Source organism: Aegilops tauschii, chromosome 4 (genome assembly GCF_002575655.3).
Source record: "Aegilops tauschii subsp. strangulata cultivar AL8/78 chromosome 4, Aet v6.0, whole genome shotgun sequence".
Classification (NCBI taxonomy): Eukaryota; Viridiplantae; Streptophyta; class Magnoliopsida; order Poales; family Poaceae; genus Aegilops; species Aegilops tauschii.
Genome location: NC_053038.3, coordinates 269,597,686 through 269,618,193, shown reverse-complemented (window position 1 = coordinate 269,618,193; position 20,508 = coordinate 269,597,686). Strand labels below are relative to the sequence as shown.

Genomic DNA, 20,508 nt, shown 5'->3' with positions numbered 1-20,508 from the left:
GGGCCTTTTAGTAAGCCTGCTTCATGAACCGCCATCTTTAATCATCTCCATGGGCTTTGTTATTGTTGAACCGTCAGTGGTATGACTCAGCCCCTCCTGGGTGGGTCATACCCAATAGTTATATCCCCAACACCGATTCTCACGGAGGAAGTCCACGAGCTCGCCTTCCTATTTGCTAGCAAGGAGGGTGCCAATGACGACCTACTCGCTGCAGCTGTGGTCTTCTGGGTTTAGCTTGACCTTCCTGGTTTCCCTGGACGGCTGGAACGAGGCCCTGCTAGCCGGCTCATTGGCCAAAACCGGCACGACCGGTGTCTCGTTGGCCAGCGCGACGATCCGGTCGAGCTGGCGCCGCTCCTCGGCTATGACCAATGACTCGGCCAACCTGACACCGGCTTGAGCGCACTCCAGCGACTTGCTGTAGTCACCAACGAAAGTGATGAGGATCTTGGGACCCGACAGCTTCATCTTCAGGTAGGCGTAGTGGGGGATCGCCATGAATTTGGTGAGCGCAGGCCGGCCCAGCAGCGCGTGGTACGCGCTGGACAGGTCCACCACCTAAAACCAGATAGGCTCGCGCCGGAAATGATCGCTCGTGCCAAACAGGACGTCAAGCCAGATCCGGCCGATGGGGGAGTAGGAGAGGCCCGGCACGATGCAGTGGAACACTGTCCGGGATGGCTCCAGGTCCTTGGCCTCGAGGCCGAGCTTGGTCATGCTGTCGCGGTAGAGGATGTTGATGCTGCTGATACCGTCGATGAGGACTCGCGAGAACTTGCAGGTGCATCTGGCTGCAACTATGGTGGGGTCCAGGACGAGGGCATAGCCACCCGGGTTCGGCATGACGGCCGGGTGGTCCTCCTGGGTCCAGCTGATTGGACGCTTCGACCAGTGCATATATTCCGGCACGGCCGGGACAACGGTGTTCCCCTCCTGCCGGAGCAGGCGTTCGCTATGCTTGTCGTCACCAAGGCTGGTGAAGATGATGTAGCTCACGTTCTGGTTGGGATAGACTTCATCGCGCATCATGCCGTTAGCGGGGCAGGGCAGGAGGCGGCTACCGTGCACCCGGAGCCGGAGCGGGAGGCGGCGGGGTGTCGCCCCTCATGATGCGCTTGGTGATGGTGCACTACCGGAGCGTGTGCGTTGACGGCCTCGCTACACTGTGGTGCTTACAGGGAGCCTCGAGCATCTCTTCGAAAATCATGGCGGGTTGCTACGCCATCTTGCGGACTTGTCGGCGCTTGTCGGCCGCCTTTGCCGCGGGCGCCTGTTCGGTGCCCGTGAGGAGGCGGTTGTGATAGCGTGGGGCCTCTTGATCGGCTTGTGCTTTTTGTTCTGCTGGCGGCTGCTCTGGCCAGCTTGCTTGGGGGGTTGTGCCAACATCACCTTGCTGGCCTCATCCAGCACCACCTGGATCTTCATGGCGCAGTTGGCATTGGTGTACTTGTCCGTGATGACCATGAGCGCGACCATGGTGGTTGGCTCGGAGCGCAGGAGCCTGTGCTTGAGGAGGGTGCCATCCCGACAGCTGCTCATGAAGTACCGAATGGTTTGGACCTCATGGACGCCCTCGTAGGTGTTCCGAAGCTTGGTCCAGCGTGCGAGGTACTCGCGGCCAGTTTCGGTCGGCCCCTGTTTGCACATGGCGAGTTGACTAGGACGGCCGAGACGCTTGTAGGTGCCAGTGAAGTTGCGCACGAAGGCTTGCTTGAAGTCAACCCACGCGTTGATGATGCCGGCCGACAGGGTATTCAGCCATGTGCGGGCCGACCTTGGAGCATGTGCAGGGCATAGTGCACGGCAAGGCGGCGATTGCAGCCGGCGATGTCGATGGTGGTGGTGTAGTCAATAAGCCAGTCATCTGGCTTGACGGTGCCATTGTACTTGGGGGTGTCGCGTGAACCCTTTGTGGAAAGGCTCATCCCAGATGCATGGACTGAAGCAAGCCGGCCCAACAGCATTTTCTTCCCACAGCTCGAAGGAGAGGGCAAGCTGATCAAGGCGATGGTGGGCGTCGGTGTCGTCAATGGCACGCGGGCCTAGCCGGCTCGCGACCGGGCCGTGGAGAGCCGGATCGACCGAAGCCGGACGGGCACGTCGCGCGGATTGCGTGGGTCGATCTTATCGGCGTGGGTCTTCCAGAGCCGGCTCATTACCTAGGCCGTCGCTAGTCGTCGGGGCGCGGTTGCACCGGGTTTGGGGATGGCTGGAATGAGCTTCACTGGGGGGTGGGGTGGATGCCGTGTTCGGATGTTCGGGTTCTTTGGTGCGGCGCTAGACGGATCCCGTGGGGCGGTCAAGGTGATCTTGCTGCGCATTCGCAGCGCGGAGGAGCTTGTTCATCCGCCGCAGGCACTCCTACAGCTCCTCACCCTGCAGCTGCTCCATGCCGACGGCAGCCGCCTGTGCGGCGCGCATATTCTTCAAGGGGGTGTCGTAGACGGGCGAGATCGCACCTAGCACGCGACCGATGGGGCCGCCACGCTCCCGCACCTCGGCAACCCGGTCGGGCTCAGCAGCGGCCGGCGTGAACTCGTATGCGGCGTCGCGCTCCCGCTAGGCGAACTCCAACCGGTGCTGCATAGCAGCAGCATTGAGGCCTCGTCCAATAGGCGCTTGCGGCTCTCTTCGAGCTGAGCCAAGGCCTCTGCGGCATTGGTGGCGTTGACATCGGTGGCGATGGGGACGCTGAGGTTCTGCATCGTGGCGCGCAGTAGGTCGGGCATGCTGGCGCACTCTGTTGCAAACCTGGCGGCAGCGGCCTTCTTCGCGACGCTGGATGAAGTGGAGCCGGAGTCGGTGGCGAGCACCTCCACCCGGATGCAGAGATCCGCCACCCCGGCGGAGATGTCACCGCCGAGGGGGAAATGCAAGTCGGTGACGTCGAGCACCCCACTGGGGTACTCATCGGCCGCGGACGCATCAGATATGCGGAGCGCGCCAAAGGTGGCGATGAGCGATTCGGCGAGGCCAGCCAATGGTGAGCCGGGCGCAGGGAATGCGTAGTGCATGATGTGCTCACCAAAGTCGATGAAGGGGCCCATCTGAAATGTGTCTCCGGTCGGGACCTCGAGCTGCTCCATAGTGGGCGCCAACTGTCGTGGTGGGCACATGGAAAATGCCAAAGGATGGCTAAAGAGAGGGGTAGGCTCGAGGGCGCCGGTGGGCTCCAGAGGCGAGGTCGGCATGAGCGAGCAAGGGATGCAAGACATACCCAGGTTCGGGGCTCTCCGAAGAGATAACACCCCTAGTCCTGTCGAGTGTGGTTTATATGTGGATGTTACAAGCTTGCTCCTAGAGCTATTTTGGGGAGGAAAGAAGACAGGCCAAAGCATAGGCTGCTCTTTCTCCTTGTGTGTGTTCTACTGATCATGTGCGTCTTCTCGTGCATGAGGCTTCTTCGGGGGTTTCATAGGTCAACCCCCCAGGGCTACAATGGTAAAGTTACATGGTCGTGGGGCCGAGATGTCAGCATCTGGGAAGCCGGTGTTGGGGCCTGCCGGTTCCCAGGGTACGTCAGATTCTCCGGGTGCGGGCCCCATGCGTCGGGGGCACTGTTCCCCCCTATCTTGTCTTGCGCCACAGAGTGGTTGAGCCGGCTCGGCTACAGTGGCGCGTCGCCTGGTCGCCATCGGCTTCTGTAAGCAGGATGGGGTTGGACTGTAGCCACGCCAGCCCTGCTCAGCTGGGTTGGTGTGGCACTGTTGCCACGCTCGCTCTGCTCAGCGGGGTTGGTGGGCCACTGTTGCATTGCTCATCTCATCATGGGAACTTGTTCCGTCGTATGCCTTGGATGGGACGGGAGCTGACCCGTGGCCGGGTTGAGGGGCGTACCATGATGGTGCTTACTTTTCGAAGAAGTCTTGACTTGCTGGGACCGGCCGACATGCGCCCGCGGGCCTGGTCGGGTTATGGTCTTGACCGGGTTGCGGAACCTGGCCAAGGACAAGCCGGATTGAGGGGCGATGCTGGCCCTGATTTTTTTAAAGGATTTGGGTTCTGTTGCCTTCCCAGGGTTCATCCCCCCGACAATTTATAAGGCTCTCAAAATAATACAAGTGAAGTATGAGAGTTCATCAATTTCTTCAAAATAAAACCACCGCCGTGCTCTAAAAAGATATAAGTGAAGCACTAGAGCAACTACCTAGCTCAAAAGATATAGGTGAAGCACATAGAGTATTCTAATAAATTCATGATTAATCACTTGTACAACGAGGTGCTATATAAACGGTTTTTAACCCCTCTCCGCGACGGCGTTCTGAACCGTCGCCAAGTGAGTGACTGTGATAGGGGGGTCCTTCCCATACGACCCAGAAACCATCGGGGATAGGAGCCTTGATGCATATACAGTACTCCCTACTCGTTTCTTCTCACATTGCCCTCGAAGTTGGTATTCTGTGGTGCTACGTTTACGATGCGCGACCCATCACAAATAGTTCACGATAATAGAAGTAGACAATCACACACATTTACTTTTCCAAGACTGTGTGCGATTCGATGTAAGAGTGCACACAGTTGTCGCTATAAAACTGTATGTGAAGATTGAATACATCCCACGTGATTCATCCGTCATACCCGCGTCGGATGATCGACCTATCACACGCGTTCTTCTATGACCAAATGTTTGCGATGCGCACAACATCACAAACAGTCCATAATTGTGAAGCGTGTGTGATAAGGTGACTATCGCAAACATTTAATAAGAAAGAACTATGTGCGATGTTGTTGTTAATCGCACACGTTTTATCTTGGCTGATCGTGTGTGCAGTAGTGATTGATCACACACGTAGTGGATCCTAGAAACGTGTCTAATCTCCACGTCTATCGCAGACATTTCGCTTTCACAAACCGTGTGCAGTGTAATCTCTAACTAATCCATAATTTGAAAATCACATATTTTGAATCTGAAAGTAGGCAATCACTTATTTCATATCCAAACATGTTTATTACAAATATGAGTTCAACCACAAATGCATAATTCGATGCACATGTACATATACTGAAGAACTACAGAAGCACCAAGTAAAGAATGATGAACCACAGTTGTACTAAAGACTGTAAAGAGAGGCGAAAGACATTCTAGTTGCTGGAGAAGGTGAAGCAGAATGCCCATATTGTGCCCTCCTCCATGCATAATGTGCGTGCGACTCTAGGCCAACCCCTTGTGATGGCTACCCCTCCATCCTTCACTGTCTTCATTAGGACTTCTCGATGCTCATTGTAGTCTGGATGAAATACTTTAACCTTCATTGTGTCTCCACCAATAATGTACTTTGTGAGGTAATCTTGAGTGAACTGCTTCGGGAACCATTGAGAACGAAAAAGATTCAGACATTGTTGTCCAACAACTCATCATGGGCAGTAAAAAGAGAGGGCTGCAGAGTTTGTAGTTACCATCCTACAACTCACTATTGTGTTGGATAGAGCATAAACAAATAATTTGCTTGCCACCATTCGTATCTTTTTGCTAATAATCCTTATCAGTTTCCTCACTTGATGCTTGTTCATGAATATCTCATTGCCCCATACGCAAAAGGGTCGATGCGTGGATCTTTGCCAAGGGCATATGTACCTACAAGCAACAAGTCAATATTGGAAGCTAACAAGTGTCCAGGCCTAGATCTATATGCACTACATTATGGAACGACAGGGGAGTACAAGCCAAGGGAGGAAACTAACCTCGGCGGAAAATGGTCGCCACTCCCGTTGTTGTCCTGCATAAGTAGTGGAAAGGCATGATAAGTACATCGACCTTAACATCAAACAAATATAGCACAGGTAAACAACATTATCTCCAAATGATGGCTTGAATGTGTTGGTTTCAGCATGCTATTAAAGCAGATATAAAATGGAAGGCAATGTTACCGACAACAGACTTAACAGCCATCAAATATTGCAATTCAAACTGGTATTGTTGAAAATGAATAGAACGTAGGTATGCTTAAACATCACACTGGATAAATGTGTAAAACTGAAGTAAAGGGCATGTGTTAACTACACCAGGCATAACTGGAACCAAATATAGCCGTTCAAACTGGTATTGATGAAGTCGAGTGGCACAGTTCCGACTTGCACATAATGAACATCACATTGTGAATGAATGAAATAAACAAGGCATAAATGATCAGTATAACAACCAAATATAGCCATTGAAAACTAGACAGAGTCTCACTTCAACCAACCTAACAACAAAATACAGATAAACAGGGCATATGCTTGAAAGTTGGACAAATGCTCACTGCAACCAACCTAACAACCAAATATAGATAAACAAGGCATCTGGTTGATAACTGGACAAATGCTCACTTCAACCAACCTAAGAACCAAATACATATAAATAAGGCATCTGCTCGATAACTGGAAAAATGCTCACTGCAACCAACCTAACAACCAAATACAGATAAACAAAGCATCTACTCACTATAATCAACCAAATATAGCCATTCGTGAAACTGAAGTGGACAATTCATACTTAAACATCACATAGCCCTATTGAACAACACATTTTTGCGTAGCTGAAATAATTAAACACGACACAGTTAAAGCACCACACGACAAATGCTACTACGACAAAGGGTATGGGTTGGTAAGCTAGAAAAGGTAAGATTTGCTAATAGGATGTTGCCTCACATGTCATGGACGGGATCATTTCAGTTGGAAGAGCACAGACCCATGGTGCGCTCTCTGATGTCACAGATGGGATGTTTCACCTTGAAACAACCTTTGTGGGTGCCCTCCTCGTGGTCATGGTCGATGAGATCTGACTTGGTAATTGAGGATACCAAGCCGCCGGCGTAGAACGTGTCCTTCAGAAATAGAAAAATGGGCTCGATGGCGTACAAGGATCGCAAATCCTTGACCGCGTGGCAGAGGAGATCAGGGGCAAGGCCGTCGAAGAGATAGACGGTGGTTGAACCAGAGGGTTGGGGATGGACCACTTAACCTGTGACATGGCCCGCGTGAAGCCGTCACTGTCGCCGAGCTTGATGTCATAGCCAGCTTCCCGACATACAGTAATACGCTAGCCCATTGACATGAAGCCTTCGGCATGGCAACGTAGTCAACGTCTTCGCCGGCTTCCGCGGCGATGTGTTGCTCCGAGATCGACAGGTTAGGGCGAATAGTGGCCACCTCGCCAATGTCCGCCGGAGAGGCCATGATAAACCTGTTCTTGGCCGAACGCTCGTCGGGCTCCTCACGATACGTGGTCGAGCTTAGGCTGCGACATTCTGGAGCACGGGATGTGGATCTGGTGGGGAGGGACTGATACTTCGCCATCGTATCTACTGTTCCAAACACTTTTGCCCTTGTTTTGGACTCTAACTTGCATGATTTGAATGGAACTAACCCGGACAGACGTTGTTTTCAGCAGAATTGCCATGGTGTTATTTTTGTGCAGAAATAAAAGTTCTCGGATTGACCTGAAACTTCACGGAGAATATTTTTGGAATATATAAAAAATACTGGTGAAATAATCAAGACCAGGGGGGCCACACCCTGTCCACGAGGGTGGGGGCGCGCCTACCCCCCTGGGCGCGCCCCCTGCCTCGTGGCCCCTCTGGAGCTCCACCGACCTCAACTCCAACTCTACATATTCACGTTCGGGGAGAAAAAATCAGAGAGAAGGATTCATTGGGTTTTACGATACGGAGCCACCGCCGAGTGTCGGTGGGAAACGTCACCTATGGGATCACAAGAATCCCTACTACGGTTGCTGGGGCGCAGGGTTGTGACAAGAGTAGGATTAGCAGTCAACACAAGGATCGTTTACCCAGGTTCGGGCCGCGAGGATGCGTAATACCCTAGTCCTGCTTTGGTGTGTATTTGAGAGAGTTCTTGAGCTCTCGAACTAGCTACGGTGGCTGCGTAGTCAAAAAGAGCCGAATCCCACTCCAGTATGCCAAGGGCCTCCTTTTATAGTCGAAAGGGACTGCCACAGTGGCACACAGGAGGCGGAAAGGCCTACAGTGATGCGAGCTTATCGCTCGTGTTACAGGACAAGACGCATTTAATGTGTAGCCTAGGTGTCCCTTAGCTTTATTGGGGATGGGAACGAGGCCCGTCCCATCTGTTGCCGCCTCGCCTTGCTTCGACACGCGCCCAGGCCAGCGGTGCATGCGGTGCCATATAGGCAGGCAAGCAGCTGAGGTGGCGCGGTGGTAGGGTCTTCATGAAGATCTGCATGCCAGCACGCAGGTGCTTGCTGAGTTGGTGTAGAGGCCACCCGTCGCCATGCAGGTGCCTGCCCAGCTGGTTGAGCTAGCACCTGCTTGGGGACGGCGGTGGAGTCTTGGTTGACGCGGGCCTGGCTGTGGCCCCGTTGACGCCCTCGGCAAGGGCCTTGACGGGGACCCGGCAAGGTCCTTGCAGGGGACCCGGCAAGGGTCTTGCCGTGGCGTTGTAGTCGTCCCCGGCAAGGCGCTTGCCGGGAGCCTTGTGGATCTCCTCGGCAAGGATCCCACCGAGGGTCGCTGTCTTCTGGTTCTCATCTGATCTTATATCTCTATGGTCTTGACAAAGATTTGCATGCTACCACAGTGTGCCTCCCGAGCCCTAGTTCTAATGTGGTTGGTTGAGTTGAAACCTGTGGGCTCAAGGGTGGTTCACTCTGTTAGCATCGAGCAAGTTGCCCCGGCAAGGCTCTTGCTGGGCTGCGGAGGCTGCCCCGGCAAGGACCTTGCTGGGGGAGTCCACCTTGCCCTCTCGCTCTTTGGTATCTTTGGTCTTGGCGTTGCCTTGGCCATCTTGTGCTTCGGCTTCTCTCCGGCTCCCCTCCTCTGCCCTGCTTAGTGTGGCCGTGGCGCGCGGCTCCGACTGCCCGTGGACAAGTAAAGGTGTACAAAGATGTGCGCCTACTTTTGTAGACCGACAGGAGCCCCGGGCTTGGGCCACACATAAGTGCGACACGTTGTTGGGCCAGGCCCAGAACGGTGCGCGGGCAGGCGGGGCAGATTTTCACGGCAGTAACTCTTCGTCCGCTGCGCTTCCCCACGACCCGCGTTGAACGCGCGTCGTGGAGGATCGTGCGTGACGTGGGGGGGCATGCATGGGGCGGTTCTCGCACGCATGCGTCACATCGCGGTAAAGAGGCGGCTCGCGCCTTCCCCATAGAAAGAAGGAGGCGTGGAGGCGCCGTTCATTTACTGGATGGACTTGGGTCGCAGTCTTCAAGGCGCCCATCCCCCCCCCCCCCGATCACGGGGCGGGGAACGGTCACCTCACCCGTCTTTTTGCCCCTGCTCGCTCGCCACGCGTCCTTCATGCAAGTGGCGGGCGTTGGAGGCGGGAAACTGGGCCGTCGCTGATTGGGGCAGCGGGTCGGTCCTGATTCCCTGCGCCTCCGATGGCTGGATTGGCTAAATGGGGCAGCCGAGCCTCGACTCTGCCCCTTTATAAGGAGGGGGGAGTGGGGGCATCCAACATTCCTTCAGCATCCATCCTCCTCCACCTCCGCTTCTTTCTTCCACCTGCCATGGCGAGAGGAGGTGCTGGGCCTTCGACGGTGGCAGCGAGGGTTGCTGCTCGTCAGCGCGTCCCTCCTTCCCATGAACCTATGGTGGCGGAGCCAGCCATGAGAGGAAGGGGGAGGGGGCGTGGCAGAGGTCGCCGCGGCGGTCGGGGGAGAGGGGGACGAGGTGGCGCGGCGGCCATGCCTCTGCCAGCGGTGCCTCCCACGATGGAGGGTCACGTCGGGGACGAGCCCCGCGAGTACTCATTAGTCTGCGCCGGCCACCGCGTCGTCGTCTTCATCTCCCCACCCCCTTCGCTGAGGAGATGGAGCTCGATCCGCCCCAGACCCTCAGATTGCGCATGAGGGGCTGCGGGACTGGCGGTACACGGGTCCACGTCGACTTCCCCACTCCGCATGTTATGTATCTCCGTCGCGGATAGAAGACATTTGCTCGCATCCATAGCCTGACGGTGGGGCTCGTGCTCTACATCAAGTTAATTGAGGGCGGCCTACTCGCCGTCAAAGTCTTCGGATATCTTGGAACTCGCTTGAAGTGCTGTGTGGATAGCTCCTCCGACGATGAAGATTCCTCCTCGAGCGGGAGTGACGAGGAGAACAGCGACAACGACGACAAGGGAGTCGGGCGGCAGGATGCCGACCCCGACTTTGACTGATCGCGTCGCCCCTCCCTCGGCCTCGCGCCCTGCCAAGGGCATTCCTCATCAAGCTCTCCATCGGCGCGTTCCCCATCGCCTCCTTGGGCGGCTGGTGTAGGAGGGCGGGAGAAGGCGAAGAAGGCGGGCGGTGGCCGTCAACTCGGAGTACGCGGGCACCGACGCCTTCGTCGCATATTGTCGGGGCGTTGACTCATCTTCCAGCCCCTCCGCCGGCACCGGGATGCTCTCTTGGCGCCTTCTGCTTCTCGCACCTCGCCTAGGCGCTCCTTTCGCCCTCCTGCTGTCTTGTTTCACCTCCTGAGGAGAGGGACAAGAAAGGGATTCCGGGCACCTTATCTCTTTTTAGTTTGTAAGCCTGCGGGCACTTGTTAATTTTTAGACTTGTAATCCCCTTGCTCATGTTTTTTTATTCCTGTATGGGATGTTTTAATGAAAAAGGATGTTTGCCGGGTTCTTTGTGCGTGAGCGAGGCCCATGCCAAGGACGAATCCTTGTTATTTCTAAGGTAAACATTGTCGCCTGGCAACAGGCCTTGCCGTCCCCCCGCTTTGGTCGACCATTCTCACGCTCTTGGCGGAGGCAGGGGCAAAGCAGGGTTAGGCCCTAGTTCATTTCTCTTGCCACCGCGACTACAACCAAGTTCCGACCAGGGGATAGCTCTTGAGTACAGGAAAAGGGGAGCACGGTGGTTTTAAGAATATAAACGAGGTTTCATATGTCCCAGTTCTATACGGAAGTCCATAACAGGGGATAAAAGACTTATCTGAATCCGCAGCCCCCGGCAACCTTGGCTTGCCGTGGTTGGATCCTTGTGTCTTCAGCCCCCGGTGGTCTGGCTTGCCGGGGCCGGAGTGCCGGTCCATCCTCTTTCTCCCAAGCGGCTCAGGAGATATGTCCAGGTGCCCTACGAACCAAAGAGGATAGAAAGACGCACACTCGACCTCTAGGCTAGGGGTTAGTCGCCGCTAAGCACTATCAACCCTAACTGAGGAAGAAACTTAACCTAGCATGCATGCTATAACTTAGGGCGCTAGCGCTTCGTTTATTTATGCTCAGGGTCTGCGCCTGGCTTTGTACAGAGGGTTACATGCCTTGCCGGCAAAGCATTGTACAAAAGGTGGCTTGCCGGGGGGCCCGGCAAGCCGTGCCTTATGGGTAAAACTTGCGAAGATGCTCGATGTTAGGAGTTGCTCACTGGAACAGCATCTTTGGTCTCCAGGCGGACTGCGCCGGGCCTGGTGACTCGTATTACCCGATAAGGGCCTTCCCACTTCGGCGTCAACTTGTTGCCATTCTTGGCCGACTGAACGCGCCGAAGAACAAGGTTGCCTTCCTCAAAGCTTTGGGCATGAACCTTGCGGCTATGGTAGCGGCGCAAGGCTTGCTGGTAGCGTGCTACTCTCACAGCCGCCCGAAGATGATCTTCCTCAAGGAGCGTTGCGTCATCTTGCCGCAATTGCTCTTGCTCAAGCTCGTCGTAAGCGAGCACTTGAGGTGACCCGTATGTGAGTTCTGTGGGGAGAACTACTTCTGCCCCCTATACCAGGGCAAAGGGTGTCTGGCCGGTGGCTCGATTTGGCGTCGTCCCGATCGACCAAAGAACCGTCGACAACTCATCGATCCAGCGCCTTCCGCTCTTGTGCATCTTATCAAAAGTCTTTGTCCTCAGGCCTCGCAACACTTCAACATTTGCCCTCTCCGCTTGGCCGTTGCTCCGTGGGTGTGCCACGGAGGCAAAAAAAACCTTGCTGCCGAGGTCTTGGATGTATTGCATGAAGGTGTGGCTTGTGAGCTGCGTGCCATTGTCGGTGATGACTCTGTTTGGCACACCAAAACGGCAGACTAGTCCCTTGAAGAACTTGACGGCTGACTGTGTTGTCACCTTCCTCACTACTTCCACCTCCGGCCACTTTGTGAACTTGTCGATTGCAACGTACAAGTATTCAAAGCCCCCGACAGCATGGGGGAAGGGGCCCAGTATGTCGAGCCCCCAGACCGAAAATGGCCAGGAGAGAGGCATTGGTTGAAGGGCTTGAGCTGGTTGATGAAGCTTCTTTGAATGGAACTGACACGCTTCACACTTGGTTACTAGTGCCGTTGCATCCTGGAGGGCAGTGGGCCAGAAGAATCCCTGCCGGAATGCCTTGCCAGCAAGGGCCCTCGACCCTATGTGGGAGCCACATATGCCTCCGTGTATCTCCGCCACCAGCTCCAGTCCTTCCTCCCGGGGAATACACTTCAATTTCACACCGTTCGATCTCTATCTGTACAGGGCGTCATCGACGAACTGATACATAGCAGACCGACGGGCTAGTTTCTCCGCTTCTTCCTGCTCCCCAGGAAGCTCCCCTGTTTGCAGGAATCGGACGGTATGTTGTGCCCATGCCGGAGCCTGGGGCTCGACGACAAGGACCAAAGGCATTTCTTCTGCCATGGGAGCGGCCGTATCTACGGCCAGGGCTTGACGGCCTGCCGGAGTCAGTCGCTCCTCGGCAGGCTCAGGGCCCACGGCAACACCCTTGCCGGCGGCCCCTGGGGGCTCGCCGAGAAAGTACTTGCCAGGTCCAGATTTCCTCCGCTTGTTCTGCTCCGTTGATGGTTCGACGGATGGTTGAGTCAACCGAAGCAAAAAGGTGCCTGGTTCCACAGGTAGCTTGAATGCAGCACGCTTTGACAGGTAGTCAGCGATGTCGTTCTCCGCTCGGGGAACGTGCGCCGCTTGTATACCATCAAAGCGCTCTTCTAGCTTCCTCACCTCATCTACGTAGGCCTCCATCAACGGGCTCCGATAATCCTTGTTGACTTGTCTGACGACAAGCTGTGAATCACCCCGGACGATGAGCTTTTTTACTCCTAGGTCTGTCGTGATCCTGAGACCGGCAAGTAATCCCTCGTATTCAGCAGTGTTGTTGGTGGACATCTCCCTGGGAAAGTGCATCTGGATTACATACTTGAGGTGCTCTCCGGTGGGTGCGACGAGCAGCACACCAGCACCGGCGCCTTGAAGCGAGAAAGCTCTGTCAAAGTACATAATCCAGTCGCGAGATGTTTCCTTACCGGGGAGAGTGGTCTCCTGGATCTCTTCGTCAGGCGTTGTGGTCCATTCTGCAATGAACTCCGCCAGGACTCTGCTCTGGATGGTTGAAGTACTTTCAAACTTCAACCCAAAGCTTGACAATTCCAAGGACCACTCCACAATCCTTCCGGTTGCATCTGGGTTGTGCAGTATCCATTGCAACGGGAGGCGGGTGACGACGGTGATCTCGTGGGCTTGGAAGTAATGACGCAGCTTCCTCGAGGCCATAAGGAGGCCGAAGAGCAATTTTTGCACACCGGAGTACCTTGACCTAGCCCCCTGCAAGAGGGAGCTGACAAAGTAAACCGGGTGCTGCATCATCTTCTTCTTTTGCACCACCTCATTTGGCCACGCGGGCCCCGCCCTGACGGCGTTAGTCTCTGCCGGGAGTCTTGCCTTGCCGGCACCAGGCCCTGCCGGGGGAGTTTCTGACTTGCCGTCCACCGGTCCTACCATTGCCACTGCCTCTTCGTCAATCTCCCTCTGCACCACTAGCGCGGCACTGACCACTTGGTTCGTCGCCGCCAGATACAGTAGCAACGGTTCTTGTGGTTTTGGCGCAACTAGTATCGGCGTGGAGGAAAGGTATCTCTTCAGGTCTTGCAACGCCGCTTCGGCCTCTGGGGTCCACTCCATTGGGCCCGCCTTCTTCACGATCTTGAAAAAAAGGAAGGGTGCGCTCGGCACACTTGGAGATGAATCGACTCATGGCGGCAACGCAGCCAGTGAGCCGACGCACGTCCTTGATCCGCTTGGGTGCCTCAATCTGCTCGATAGACTTGATCTTGTCTGGGTTTGCCTCGATCCCATGCTGCCACACGAAGAACCCGAGAAGTAGGCCGGACGGAACGCCGAAGACACACTTCTCAGGGCTCAGCTTGAGGTTGATCTTGCGCAGGTTGGCAAACGTCTCTTCTAAGTCTTGTACAAGAGTTGCCCACATGGGGTGATGAATGTTGTCTTCTCTTCGTCTTCTCTTGTCATGAAGATCTGGTGGTAGCCCGAGTAGGCATCGAGGAATGATAACAGATCACACCCGGCCGTGGAGTCAACAATCTGCTCGATGCGCGGCAACGGGAAGGGGTCCTTAGGACAAGACTTATTGATATCTGTGTAATCAATACACAGCCCCCACTTCCCGTTTGCCTTGCACACCACTATTGGATTGGCCAACCACGTTGGATGGAGCACTCCCCTCACCAAGCCCGCTGCTTCCAACTTCCTGATCTCCTCTGTGATGAACTCCTGCCGTTCCAAAGCTTGCTTCCTGACCTTCTGCTTGACGGGTCGCGCATGGCGACAGACAGCAATATGGTGCTCGATCACTTCCCTGGGAACGCTGGGATGTCAGATGCTTGCCATGCAAACACATCGACATTCGCCCGCAGGAAAGTGACGAGCGCGCTTTCCTATTTGCTGTCAAGGGTGGAGCTTATGGTGAAAGCCCCTCCCGTGCCATCCTCCTTGACGGACACCTTCTTGGTCTCTGGTGGCATAGCTCTGGATTTCTTGCTCTTGCCGGTGGAGCTCTCTGGCACGTCCTCGACGGTAGCACAACACTCCAAAGAGGTGCACCTGCCGGAGTGGGCGCGAGAGGTCTTGCCGGTCTTCTTATTCCCTCCCGGGGCTTCAGCGGCAGGTGCAAGTGCCTTGGCGGCAGCTGCTGCAACTGCTTCCCGGTACAGTAGGTCGGCGCAGATCAGCGCGTCCTTCTTGTCGGAGGGGACAGTGATGATGTTCATCGGCCCATGCATCTTCAGCGTGTTGTAGGCATAGTGCGCCGCCGCCATGAACTTGGCCAGTGCCGGGCGGCCGAGGATCCCATTGTAGACAATCCTCTCCGTCCTGTAGTTCAGCTCGCCTCCAAATGTCACGGGCAACGTGACCTTCCCCTTTGGTTGGCTCCTCCCCGGGTTGACCCCTTGAAACGTGCCCGTTTCCTCGAGGTCTCCATTAGGAATTTGCAGCCTTTTGATCACAATGGGTGAGATCAAGTTCAGACCGGCCCCGCCGTCAACCAGCATCTTGTTCACCTTGAGGTTGCGTATCGTTGGTGAAACCAACAACGACAAACACCCGACCGCAATTGTGCGGTCAGGGTGATCCTCGGCGTCAAAGATGAGGGGCGTGCTGGACCACTTCAGCGGCTTCTAAGCGTCGAACGAGGGCTCCGTTGCTGTAATCTCATGCGCCCACTGTTTGAGCTGGCAGTGAGAAGTATGCAGTGAGGCACCACCGTCGACGCACATGGCCTCTGTAGCCTTCTGGAACTCTTGCTCACCGGACTCGTCGTCCTCGTCATGATCATCATCTTCTTTCTTCTTGTCTCGACCCCGAGCGGGCCTCTCTTGTTGGTTATCCTTGCCGCGGTGGCCTCCTTGGCCGCCATGCTTCTTGCCGGATCCCTCGGCACCATCCTGGCCCTTCTCCTTGTCCCGCCTCTTGTACTCAGCTTTTTGCTTCTCAGCAAGCAGCTCGACTTGTCGGCAGTTCTAGAGGTCGTGGCCCTTGGTGCGGTGGATCTTGCAGTACTGCTTGTCGGAGCTTCCTGGCTTGTCGGGAGCCGCCAAGGCCCAGCACGCGGCGCACCCGGCAATCTCCTTGCCGAGGTCGTCTGCCTTAGCCTTCTTGGCAGCGCCGGTGCTGTCGGATCCCTCGACGGCAAGCACGGTCTTGCCCTTGCGTTTCCTGTTGCGACGCCGACCCTTCTTCGTCGGGGCGGCGGTGTCTTCATCAGTAGAGTCAGTTTCTGCGCCGGCGTCCTCGCCGGGGTACTTCCTTCCTTCTTCAGCCCGGGCGCACCTATCGGCCAGAACATAAAGTTCGGCCACATCCTTAACCTTGTTCATCGCCAGCTCTTCGTGCATCTTGCGGTTGCGCACGTTCTGATGGAACGCGCTGATCACGGCAGCGGGATGAACATCGGGGATGTTGTACTGCACCCGGCTGAACCTCTGGATGTACTTGCGCAGGGTTTCCCCTTCCTTCTGGGGAATGATATGCAGATCACTGGCCTGGCCATGAGCTTGGTGGCCCCCGGTGAAGGCACCAACGAACTCATGGCACAGATCCGACCAAGAAGAGATGGAATCCGCCGGCAAGTGCATCAACCAAGACATGACGTTGGGCTTCAGTGCCAACGGGAAGTAATTGGCAAGCACCTTGTCGTCGTGAGCTCCGGCAGCTTGCATCGTGATGGTGTAGATGCTGAGGAACTCTGACGGATGGGTCTTGCCGTTGTACATCTCGCCAACGTCGGGCTTGAACATGCGGTGGGACGGCCACTGGAACTGCTGCAGCTCACGGGTAAAAGCTGGGCAACCCACCTCGTAAGGTAGGCCGCCGGAGCTCCCCGGCGCTGGGTGGTCCATAGCAGGTCCCGCCCGCTTGTCCGACTGGTGGCGCGTATCGCGCCGGCGCTCGATAGTGGTTCGAGCATCTTCGTGGGCTCATTCTCGAAGAACTTCGCATTGGTTGCGGTGGGCCCGTGGGTTGGACGACGCTATGGAAATATTATCACAAGCGTCATGGCGACGGACCGACACTCGCAGGAGAGTGCACCATGGCCGCAGCACCCCCGGCCCCTCCGCCGTTGGCATGCAGTGGTTCGACGGAGCGTCGGTCCGAAGGCCCTGCCGATCGCGGATCATCTTTATTGGCGATGGCGACGAGGCTCCGGATGGTGGCTCTCCACTCGTCGAGCTTCTTCGCAGCAGGAGGGAAGTCAAGGAGCAGCTGTGAGCACGCCAAAGCTTCCGCTGGCATGGGTGATGGTGACAGCTGCGTGGACCGTGGCGCGCTTCGACTCCTAACTACGTTAGAAGGAGCTCTACCACGGCCCAGCGGCTGCGTGCCATTTTCGCCAGCACTTCGGCGAGCATGCTGTACTCCTTCGTCCCGCGGACGATGCACATGGCTCTTCCCACGGCGATGTCCAAGGTCTCCAGCGTGGTGGCGCTGCTCGTCGCGCGCACCCTAGGAAGAGCGCGCTGTGGGCGCTGGCGTGGGCGTCTTGGAGGTTGCTGCGCCGCCCGTGGGTGGCACAACGACACTCCTGGAGGGCCCCGCGCCGCCTGCGGGGGGCCCAGCTCCGTCTTTGGATTTGGCGGCGTGCGGCCTGTCGCTTGGCGCACGAACGACGCTGCTCGCCAGGCTCTGACTGCCAGAGCGATGCTGGTGCTCGCGGACTGCGACCCGGGTCCTATCCGCGACCGGCCCGCTGCTCGCCCGCACTGGCACGGGCCATTCGGCTCCCGACGAGCCGATCGCCGTGATTGTCTTCTTCTTGGGAGCCATGGCGATGAAAAACTGCTAGGCTAACTACTAGACCAGATTCTCACAATTGCGCCCCCTACCTGGCACGCCAAAGATGTCGGTGGGAAACGACACCTATGGGATCACAAGAATCCCTACTACGGTTGCCGGGGCACGGGGTTGTGAGAAGAGCAGGATTAGCAGTCAACACAAGGATCGTTTACCTAGTTTCGGGCCGCGAGGATGCGTAATACCCTAGTCCTGCTTTGGTGTGTATTTGAGAGAGTTCTTGAGCTCTCAACTAGCTACGGTGGCTGCGTAGTCCAAAAGAGCCGAATCGCCCTCCAGTATGCCAAGGGCCTCCTTTTATAGTCGAAAGGGGCTGCCAAAGTGGCACATAGGAGGTGGGAAGGCCTACAGTGCTGCAAGCTTATCGCTCGTGTTACAGGACAAGACGCATTTAATGCGTAGCCTAGGTGTCCCTTAGCTTTATTGGGGACGGGAACGAGGCCCGTTCCGTCCGTTGCCGCCTCGCCTTGCTTCGACACGCGCCCAGGCCAGCGGTGCATGCGGCGCCATGTAGGCAGGCAAGCAGCTGAGGTGGCGCGGTGGTAGGGTCTTCACGAAGATCTGCATGCCACCACGTAGGTGCTTGCTGAGTTGGCGTAGAGGCCGCCCGTCGCCATGCAGGTGCCTGCCCAGCTGGTTGAGCTAGCAGCTGCTTGGGGACGGCGGTGGAGTCTTGGTCGACGCGGGCCTGGCTGTGGCCCCGCTGACGCCCTCGGTAAGGGCCTTGATGGGGACCCGGCAAGGGTCTTGCCTTGGTGTTGCAGTCGTCCCCGGCAAGGTGCTTGCCGAGAGCCTTGTGGATCTCCTCGGCAAGGATCCCGCCGAGGGTCGCCGTCTTCTGGTTCTCATCTAATCTCATATCTCTATGGTCTTGACAAAGATTTGCATGCTACCACGGAGGTGCCTCCCGAGCCCTAGTTCCAATGTGGTTGGTTGAGTTGGAACCCGTGGGCTCAGGGGTGGTTCGCTCTGTTAGCATCGGGGAAGTGGCCTCGGCAAGGCTCTTGCCAGGGCCACGGAGGCTGCCCCGGCAAGGGCCTTGCCGGGGGAGTCCACCTCGCCCTCTCGCTCTTTGGTATCTTTGGTGTTGGCGTTGCCTTGGCCATCTTGTGCTTCGGCTTCTCTCCGGCTCCCCTCCTCTGCCCTGCTTAGTGTGGCCGTGGTGCGCGGCTCCGACTGCTCGTGCACAAGTAAAGGGGTACAAAGGTGTGCCCCTACTTTTGTACACCAACACCAAGCCCTAATCTATCTAGGGAGGGCTGATCTAGAGTCCGTTCGGGGCTCCGGAGAGGGGAATCTGTCATCGTCGTCATCATCAACCATCCTCCATCACCAATTTCATGATGCTCACCACCGTGCGTGAGTAATTTCATCGTAGGCTTGCTGGACCGTGATGGGTTGGATGAGATTTACCATGTAATCGAGTTATTTTTGTTAGGGTTTGATCCCTAGTATCCACTGTGTTCTGAGATTGAGCTTGCTATGACTTTGCTATGCTTAATGCTTGTCACTAGGGCCTGAGTGCCATGATTTCAGATCTGAACCTATTATGTTTTCATGAATATATGTGAGTTCTTGATCCTATCTTGCAAGTCTATAGTCACCTATTATGTGTTATGATCCGTTAACCCCGAAGTGACAATAATCCGGATACTTACCGGTGATGACCGTAGTTTGAGGAGTTCATGTATTCACTAAGTGTTAATGCTTTGGTCCGGTACTCTATTAAAAGGAGGCCTTAATATCCCTTAGTTTCCAATAGGACCCCGCTGCCAGAGGAGGGTAGGACAAAAGATGGCATGCAAGTTCTTTTCCATAAGCACGTATGACTATATTCGGAATACATGCCTACGTTACATTGATGAACTGGAGCTAGTTCTGTGTCACCCTATGTTATAACTATTGCATGAGGAATCGCATCCGACATAATTCTCCATCACTGATCCAATGCCTACGAGCTTTTCACATATTGATCTTTGCTTAGTTACTTTTCCGTTGCCACTGTTACAATTACTACAAAACTGCTACTGTTACTTTTGCCACCGTTACCATTACTTCCATACTACTTTGCTACTAAATACTTTGCTACAGAGATTAAGTTATCCAGGTGTGGTTGAATTGACAACTCAACTGCTAATACTTGAGAATATTCTTTGCCTCCCCTTGTGTCGAACCAATAAATTTGGGTGGAATACTCTACCCTCGAAAACTGTTGCGATCCCCTATACTTGCGGGTTATCAAGACTATTTTCTGGCGCCATTGCTGGGGAGCATAGCTCTATTCTTTGAGTCACTCGGGATTTATATCTGCTGATCACTATAAGGAACTTGAAAGATGAGAAAACCAAAATTTATCCCTCAACTACGAGGGGAGGTAAGGAACTGGCATCTAGCTCTGCACTTGATTCTCCTTCTATTTTGAGTAAACTTGCGACACCTAAACCTACTTTTGCTATTAATTCTGATATGTCGCATGTTATTGATGATCCCACTTCTGCTATGCATGATACTTATGATGAAACTACTTCTATGCTTGATAATACTATGCCACTAGGTGAATTTCTTGATGAACAACTTGCTAGGGCTAGAGAGAATGAAATTATTGAAACTGATAATATTGATGAAAGTGATGATGAAGATTCTCCCCCTAGATATGAATTGCTTGTTGTGCCTGAGGGTTATGTTATGGATGAAGAAACTGCTAGAGACTTTCTTGCTTGCAACGATAGATATGATCTTAAGAAATTATTAGCCAAGCTGAAAGAGAAATCTTTGAATGCTAGAATGAAATATGACCCTGCTTTTCCTGCCATGGTGAAGAAGGTGAAACGTGGTATCGACAAGGGTCTTTCCAAATACAAGTGCTATCGCATTGATGACAGAGACACTTTGTTCTTCGAGGACCGGATTGTGGTTCCGAAAGGTGATCTAAGGAAAGTCATAATGAACGAGGCGCACAATTCTCTCCTTTCCATTCA

The 20,508-nt window shown here is 55.0% G+C and overlaps 1 protein-coding gene across 1 annotated transcript; it reads right to left on the bottom strand.

Annotated features, from left to right (window-relative positions):
• Nucleotides 1-201: 201 nt before the first annotated feature.
• LOC120963391 (uncharacterized) lies at nt 202-717 on the bottom strand. The gene is made up of 2 exons (XM_040388013.1): nt 610-717; nt 202-558 (listed from the first exon to the last, which is right to left on the bottom strand). Exons 1-2 carry the CDS (start codon nt 715-717, stop codon nt 202-204), a joined length of 465 nt encoding a protein of 154 aa, XP_040243947.1.
• Between the last annotated feature and the right edge of the window lie 19,791 nt (nt 718-20,508).